Source organism: Glycine soja, chromosome 6 (genome assembly GCF_004193775.1).
Source record: "Glycine soja cultivar W05 chromosome 6, ASM419377v2, whole genome shotgun sequence".
NCBI lineage: Eukaryota > Viridiplantae > Streptophyta > Magnoliopsida > Fabales > Fabaceae > Glycine > Glycine soja.
In genome coordinates this window covers 36,704,892-36,713,583 of record NC_041007.1, presented here as the reverse complement: position 1 = coordinate 36,713,583, position 8,692 = coordinate 36,704,892, and the positions used below count along the sequence as shown (strand labels likewise).

Sequence of the window (8,692 nt, the reverse complement as noted above, 5' to 3'; positions counted from 1 at the left end):
AGTGAAATATCAGTTCCTTAAAATGTAGACAAACATTAAGAAGCAAACACATTTTTAAATATATTTTATTTCATACACCTTAATTTTAAAATTAAATCCAAAACCACATATTAAAATTTAAAAGAAGGAAAAACTTAGATATAATATTTTTAAGTGTTATCTGTTCTATTTTCCAAGAATTTCATCTTAATAATTGAGTAATAAAAATTTACATCGAACACTTACATAAATGAAATACCATTTCTTGTTGAAGAATAAGAATTCTATTTCTGTGGTGAAAAATACATGTAGTTCATAGAAGAAAGAAAATCTTTTTACTTAAACTTAATTTAATAACAACAAAATCATTATTATTGCCATTAAAAATTGAATATCTGAATTTCATTTATGTTATTCTAGTTACATATTTCTTCGTATCACGGAACATACTCTCTTCTGGTTTCTCTCTCTCTCTCTCTCTCTGTCTCAGAAATCCACCTTGTGATGGTGCCCTAGATCCATGGCTTCTCTGTCCAACCTTTGCATGTGTTTCACTGTTGCTGAGTTTCAAGGCTACCGTTTTTCCTCTCTTCCCTCTCTGGGTCCTGGGAAACCCTTTGGTGGGTCCCACATTCACAACTTTGCAAACTCACTTCCACCCAAAAGCTTGTAACTTGTGAACACCCTTCCAGTTAGTATTTCACGCTCTCTTAGTTCCAAATTTGGAATCTTTGATGCTTCCCCGTTCATAAATAACTGGTATTTCATTGGATAAATCATTCCACTGAGTAAAAAAGTGTTTTTTTTGTTGTTTTATTTTTACTATTTTGAAGATTTCCGAGGTTTGGTTTGTGGAATTTCAGGTTGTAAACTGTTTGGTCAGGTTATTGAGTTTTTTTGGATGGAGTGATCTGAGATCACATTTGGGGTTTTGTGAATATTGGGTTACTGTTGTAATTATTGTTACTTTTACAATTTGTGTGTCTCCGTGTGTTTGTGGTCTATGGTGAGTGAAGTGAAGAGGAGGATGCTAAGATAGTATTGTGGGAATGTAATTGAAGGGGTGAGGACTGAGAAACATTGAGATTGAAACTTAGTGTTTGTGAAAGGGGGTTGTTTGTTGAGCATAATGGGTGGTGTCTGTTGCAAGCCCTCTGCCATTGAGGATAGCAAGGAGAGTCCAAGGGAGCGTATGTCGACCAAGTCGGCTTCGTTGGACTCTTGTGTGCCGAGGGGTGCTTCGTTGAGGAGGGAGGATGCATATAGGGTGAAAGATAGGTATGATGGTAATAATGTGAGGACTGCTTTGATTGATAAGCAAGGGAACGGTTCTGTGCGGTTGCAAAGTGAAAATGTTGAGAGGAAGAGGGAGAGAATGGAGTGTGTTGTTGCTGCTCAACAACATCCGGGGGCTGGTAGTGTTCCCAAGGCCTTGGAAGGGGAGCAGGTTGCAGCTGGATGGCCATCCTGGCTGGCAGCAGTGGCTGGAGAGGCTATCAAGGGATGGTTGCCGCGCCGTGCCGATTCGTTCGAGAAGTTGGATAAAGTATGTTTCTTTCTTGATCTGGTTGCATTGTGGAATTTTGACATAGCTTTGGTTAGATGCAGATATTCAGGTTTTAGTTTTACAGTTGCTGCTAGAATATTGATTCAAGTGTTGAATTTTCAAATTGGTTTTCTTTATCTGTTTAAGTGTTAAATTTTTTTTTTCACCTCTCTTTTTTCTTTGATTATCTATGTTTCCAAAATATACTTTAAGCCAGGGATGGCAATTAGGAAAACGAGTTACCAACTTCTCCACTACCTTCTTTGGTTATGAGTATAATAGTTGCCTTGGTGGTGGGGCTTACCTAATATATATCATTGTATCTATGTTCTTCTGCCTAATAGACCAAAATTGCTTTTTTCTGTGAACTGCTTTGGTAGCTTATGAGCCTTTGTAACTTATTTCACTACTAATAATAACTCTTGATTGATAAACTCTGTGTAAGGTATTCAGAACTCTCTCTTTTTGGTTCCTTCTTAAACCAATGTGGTTAGCTGTCATTGTTTGATTATAACCCTCACCAATGCATTATGCACATCCTATCACTTTTAAACTGATATTTGAATATTATAATCCTACTATATAACATTTCTTACAAAATTCTTGATTCTTATCAATTATTGTATTAAAGATGCTAGTCATGTTATGCTTCATTTTTTTCTTTTTTTTTCTTCAACATGGCCAGGATCAAGTTACTTTGAATTTGGACCTACTACAATTCTTTTTCTGTTTGCATATTAATATTATTGATTTTACCCTCTGATGTATATAACAAAACATTGAGGTAAAGCTGGACATGTTTACTTGTAGTTTCTAGATTTATAGATATCTTTTTTTTTTTTTTTTTGTCTTGGATCTCAATTAAATGATGATATTATCTTCAGCATGCTTTAGTTTTCCTTGAATGCTAAAATTTTTCCTGCTTATTTTTCAGATTGGACAGGGAACTTATAGTAATGTTTATAGGGCTCGTGATCTTGAGCAAAAGAAAATTGTTGCTTTGAAAAAAGTGAGGTTTGATAATCTTGAGCCAGAGAGTGTTCGCTTCATGGCAAGGGAAATTCACATTCTACGTAGGCTTGATCATCCAAATGTCATAAAACTGGAAGGTCTTGTCACATCAAGGATGTCTTGCAGCTTATACCTAGTTTTTGAATACATGGAGCATGATTTGGCTGGGCTTGCATCACATCCTAAACTGAAGTTTACTGAAGCACAGGTAATTTTTAAAGCTTCTTTATTTTCTACTTCTTCCCTGCCATTTTACAATAAATGTAGCTTATAGCATATTCCAAGAAGAATCTCATGGCTACTTATATCTGTGTAATGTGATATTCGATAAAATAAAGTTTCCCATTTTGTACTTTTAAGCTAATAGTTGAAGACACTCATTGTGATTGTCGTTGCGCTTTATCTCCTTTTTGTTTAATTACTCATTTGACCCCTATAGTTATAGAAACTTTCTCTTTTAGTCCCTATACTTAAAAACATCCCCTTTTAGTCCCTACACATTCCATTTTTATTCCCTTTCAGTCTCTACACATCATTTTAATCCCTTTTAGCCCCTATGGTGAGGACTAAAAGGAGATGTTTTCAAGGATGGGGACTAAAAGGGTATGTTTTTGTTTCTATAGGTACTAAATGAGTAATTAAACCTTTCCTTTTTATTTTTTGGATTGAAAATGAATATATTGAAAATAAGAGGAACAAACTACAAGAAAGGGTAAGATTTCCCCTAAAGACATACATAGCTTTAGAAAAAGACAAAAAAAAAAAAGATCAGAGGTTTAATTACTTTTGGATTTAAAAAGGAAACTATTAAAATAAGGGGATGAAACTACATGAAAGAGTTTGGGATTTTCCTCTAAAAGAAACCTAGTTAACAAAATACTGCACAACCTCAAAATTTAAGCAGAGATTAATTTCTTATTGGAACTTGGCAGGTAAAATGTTACATGCAGCAACTTTTACGAGGACTTGAACACTGCCACAACTGTGGTGTGCTGCACCGTGACATTAAGGGTTCGAACCTTTTGATTGACAACAATGGCATCTTGAAGATTGCAGACTTTGGTTTGGCAAGTGTTTTTGATCCAAATCGAACACAGCCTCTGACAAGCCGAGTTGTCACTCTTTGGTATCGCCCACCAGAGCTTTTACTGGGTGCCACATACTATGGCACTGCTGTAGATTTATGGAGTACAGGCTGTATACTTGCTGAGTTGTATGCTGGCAAACCTATAATGCCTGGAAGAACTGAGGTATATGAACTTAAATGTTTCTGTTAAAATGTGGCATTAATGTATTTCCTTTTTAATCTATTATATGTCTACAGTGCACTATGAATAGTTGTTCTTTGTAAGTGGGGTGAGAAATTTTAGATTATACATGTGTTTGAACTTTTATGTGTGGTGGCTTTTGAACAAGTAGGGATGGCAAAAAAATCCGTATCCACAGATAAAATCTGCCATGGGTAAATGGTGGATACTTTAAATGGGTATTACCCACCGGTACGGGTATCATAATACCCTACCCATGGATACCTGCTACCTGTGAAGTTATAAAGTATCTTTATATATATATATATATATATATATATATATATATATATATGTAATGTATTTTCAATTTATTTGTTGAACTTATGCTTTGAGATATTGTAATTTTATTTGTATTTGGGATTTATGTTTATTTATGCATAAGATATACTTATTTCATGTTTAATTCTATTGTTTTAATGTTTCTTTTTTGCTTTTGGCTTTTAATTCACTAGTTTTACTTGATGTTGAAAATCACATTTTTTAAATTTTAAGTATTCATGGGTATCCATGGATATCCGTGGGTATAAAAAAAATCCGTGGGTATAAAAAATCCGTGGGTATTTTTCAAATGGATACCTAGTGGGTAACGAACACGGGTTTTCTCTAATGGGCGGGTAACCCCTATCCATGCCCGACCCTACCCGTTGTCATTCCTATGAACAAGTACACCACCAACAACCAAGCAAGCCTTTCTCTTATGTGGGGTCCGTTACATGAAGCTAACAAAGCCATAATTCTATGCTAAATCATGTCTATAGATAAACCATATTATACTAATATTAATGTTCCATCATAAATCATTTGTTAAATGTCTGCAATATACTGTTAGTACTTTTGCTCTTCATAAGTAGCATAAGAAATTCTAGAATATACTTGTGTATTATGTGTGGTGGCTTTCGAACAGTTATTTAGCTTTAGTTAGGATGTGTTGACAAGGGGATATCAGTAGTGCCTATTAAAACTGATAAATATTATGTCTGTACAATTTCCGATTGATGTTCCTTTGTATGGTTTTGTGCATCAGTAGTCTAGTAGTATACTTAGATTAATAAGATGATTAAAAGGTACTGTTCTGTCTTCTAGGTGGAGCAGTTACATAAAATTTTTAAACTGTGTGGTTCACCTTCTGAGGATTATTGGAGAAAATCAAAGTTGCCACATGCAACAATATTTAAGCCCCAACAACCCTATAGGCGTTGTGTTGCTGACACATTCAAGGATTTCGCTGCACCTGCTTTAGCACTCATGGAGACTCTTTTGTCCATAGATCCTGCTGATCGTGGAACTGCAGCATCTGCTTTGAAGAGTGAGGTATGAAATTCATGATGAATTTTTCAGACTACTTGAGTACATTTTATAATATCAATCAGTACACATAACGAAGAGTGGATGCTCATGTTGGTAAAAAGAGTTGGTTTAAATTATATTTCAAACTTAGGTTGTGTATTCTCCAAAATATGACAACCTTGGAATTTTTTGTCATTTTTGTGCATGTTTTCCTTTTGCTTTAATCAAATTGATGCTCCTTTGTTGTCTCTTTATTGTTGCTATTATTGCAAGTCCTAACCTGTATTGCCTCCAAGAATGTAATATAGTAGAAAATTCTTATTGTTACTATTATTGCAAGTCCTCACTTATATATCCTGATATGTTATCGCATATTCGTGTGTATTTATTCATTATCTCTTACTCAACTGCATTGTTGCTTTAATTTCTATTTTATTTTGGATGTAAACTATTGTTGCTGATACTTCAATATGCATGTCATGACTGTCTCCTTTTGGTTTGCTTGCTATTTAGTTCTTTACAACAAAGCCTCTACCTTGTGATCCTTCAAGTTTGCCAAAGTATCCTCCTAGCAAAGAATTTGATGCCAAACTTCGGGATGAACAAGCAAGAAGGTGTGTTTTTCAGTTTTAGTGTGGATGTTTGTCGTGTAAGTTTGGTTGTTGCCTTGTGTGTTAGCAATATTCAGTTCTGAAGGGTGCCTCTGCAGGTTTGTTTTTTCAACTTTCAAAGATCTTTAATCTTCTAATTAAATTTTGCAATTACTCTTGTTGCATCTATGTCAAGATTGCTTTTTATTCTTTTCATAATGTAATGGCTTCATGTTTTTTTTATTAACTGTTATCAACTGGGAAAAGAGGAACATTATTGTCTGAATTTAATCATTAGAAATTTAGAATAAATCTTCCACTTATAAGTTATAACCTGCCACTACCCCAAAAAGTTCAAAGAACAAGAGTTGTTCCCAATACTTATGAGAAGCCATGTCCATATTCTTCTTAGAAACTGTTTTGTCAATCATGACATATAGAATGGCTAGCCTAATACAGTATTGAGCAGAGGATGATGTTCCATATCACTCATGATACAGGTGTGTAATCATTCAGTAAATCAACATGAAATTTATCTATTTTTCTGATTAGACTGATGATTGATTGATTTCTTGTTAATCGTACTTTTTAATCCTACTGGAGTATTCTTATATGGTGTTGTACTCTTTGACTACTAGCTCATAAGTTAACTGTTAAATCTTGTTTTTGGTTTTCTGATGTTAGCAGGCAGGGTGCAACAGGAAGCAAGGGCCAGAGACATGATCTTGAAAGAAGAGGGGCAAGAGAATCTCGAGCTGTTCCTGCACCTGATGCCAATGCTGAACTGCCACTGTCAATGCAGGTACTGACCTTCTGTATTTACTGTTATGCAGGTACTGACCTTCTGTATTTACTGTTTCCTGTTTGCTGTTCCTACTGATCTTGTCAATGCATGAATATGCTTTTGGATTAACTCTTGTTTATATTCCAACAATAAATATCTGCATGGTGTCTTAGTAGTTAAGCTTCAGAGCTAAAATAAAATAAAAAAGGTTGGTTGAAGGTTGAATTATTGAATCTTATTTCAGTTTCCCTTTTGAAATGTCATATTTGCATCTTGTGTGGTTAGTGTTTTACTCTTTTCTTTTTTGTTATAACACTTTTCTTTTTGTCAAAACCTTAAATTAAATAACCTTTTGTTACAGAAGAGACAAAGTCAGGCTCAATCAAAAAGCAGAAGTGAGAAGTTTAATCCTCATCTTGAAGAAGCTTCTGGATTTCCCATCGATCCCCCCAGACCGTCACAAGCTGTAGAAGTAGGTATAGAACCTCAGGTACCGCAGCATAAAAGAGCCTCCCATTCGGGTCCGCTGGCTCACCGAACTGCATGGGGTAAAGCTGGGAAGAACCAGGATGATGCTCCAAAGATTTCAGTCGGGGGCGATCTATCAACAATCTCAGGCTTAGTTGCAGCTAGGAGTATGTTGTCAGATGATCGCAGAGAAAGATCTGGATCGTCACAAATGGAGGCATCAAAATTGATGAACAGGTTCCCAGGATCATTCAAGGACATCTCTGAATTGTTGATAAAACAGGATCAAAGGCATCATGTACCGGGCCAAGTAGGCACTTCCCAAAAGGAAGAAGGGAGAAGCAGCAACAAAGACCTTGTTCTTGTAAGTAGTTTGATGATTTCTACCCTTATCTGTTCTGTCATTGTGTATGTTTAGGTGAACTTAATTTTGGATGAATTTGATTTTGCTTAAAATTGAATTTGAAGTGAAGTGATTTATGTTTGAGAACTTTTATCTCAAATGTATGTTTATAGTAAAATTTAGTATAAAATTTTCAACCAAAAGGCCTAGATTAGTCAAATCTGCTTTTAGTAACATAATCACATTTGATTAAACAAACTAAATATGCTTTTAGTAAACTAAATCACATATATGTGGTATAAATCTGCGTGATAATTCAAACATATGCTTAGACTGTATAATTCTATTTGTTCCATCATGCTATCCACGTAGCGGATCTCACCTAGTAGATTAAGGCTTTTGTTATTGTTGTTGAGCTGTATAATTTGTTTTTGTATATTATTTTCTATATATTTCTAGGTTGATCTCATGGCATTCACTACTGGCATATCATTATCGTTCTACAAAGAGGATCTGAAAGTACAATTAGCTTAATTAGGTCTTGTATATTTCTTGTGCTCATTTTTTCTTCCCCACACAATGGTGCAGGTTGGTTATGGATCAAAGGGTCATAAAATTCATTACTCTGGTCCATTAACATCAAGCAACATGGATCAGGTGTTGAAAGACCATGACTGCCAAATTCAAGAGGCGGTTAGACGGGCACGTTTGGATAAGGCAAAAATGAGAAGGCTCCAAGCTGAAGGGAACCAGATAACCAATTCATTATTTGTTTCAGGCCGTTGATTTGTAGAGTTGTTGAGATGCAACAAGGCATCATAAAGGATCTTTAATTCTTTTTTAATGGGGGGCCTGTATAGGGAGAAAGTATCCTTTGCAAAATGCCCTGGTGGCCGTGTTAGGTAACTCTATAGCTTAGAAAAGCTCTCCCTTAAAATTTATCACATATTTTCTTTCTACTTACCGCTGTAATTTCTGGCATAAGCCCATTCTTGTAAATCTTATCAGCCTTAAGCTGTTAGAAATCTGGGGAACAATTGTGTCATGAGAGTTAATAATATTCACTCGGAAGATGCCTGAGTATATGCTTTGTTCTGTGTCTTCTCTCATTCTATCTGATGCATCATTGGCTTCATTGCTTCCGTACTGAGCTATCATATTGTGTGGTTGTGTATCTTAACGTGTGTTTCTGATCCATTCTGTCCACTCATTTGGTTTAGTTCAAAGTTAATTTTGATAGGTTCAAGTTTTAGAAATTATATTCAACATGGTTGAACCTCTCTGTTCATAATTGTGGTTTAGTTCGAAGTCAATTTTGATAGGTTTAAGTTTTAGAAGTTATTTTCAACATGGCTGTGTTTCTAATGCGTGTTT

General features: G+C 35.1%; 1 protein-coding gene across 5 annotated transcripts; it reads left to right on the top strand.

Moving 5' to 3' along the window:
* Nucleotides 1-393: 393 nt before the first annotated feature.
* LOC114416866 (probable serine/threonine-protein kinase At1g54610) lies at nucleotides 394-8,427 on the top strand. Of its 5 annotated transcripts, XM_028381906.1 has the most exons (9): nucleotides 395-738; nucleotides 843-1,525; nucleotides 2,460-2,744; nucleotides 3,469-3,786; nucleotides 4,930-5,157; nucleotides 5,647-5,747; nucleotides 6,408-6,525; nucleotides 6,869-7,339; nucleotides 7,907-8,427. In XM_028381906.1, exons 2-9 carry the CDS (start codon nucleotides 1,109-1,111, stop codon nucleotides 8,102-8,104), a joined length of 2,136 nt encoding a protein of 711 aa, XP_028237707.1. In that variant the 5' UTR covers nucleotides 395-738; nucleotides 843-1,108; the 3' UTR covers nucleotides 8,105-8,427. The 5 variants fall into 5 exon arrangements, with proteins under 5 accessions (XP_028237709.1, XP_028237707.1, XP_028237710.1 ...); XM_028381908.1 differs by having other exon boundaries at nucleotides 394-1,525; nucleotides 6,872-7,339; XM_028381909.1 differs by having other exon boundaries at nucleotides 395-1,525; nucleotides 6,411-6,525; nucleotides 6,872-7,339.
* The last annotated feature ends 265 nt before the right edge of the window (nucleotides 8,428-8,692 follow it).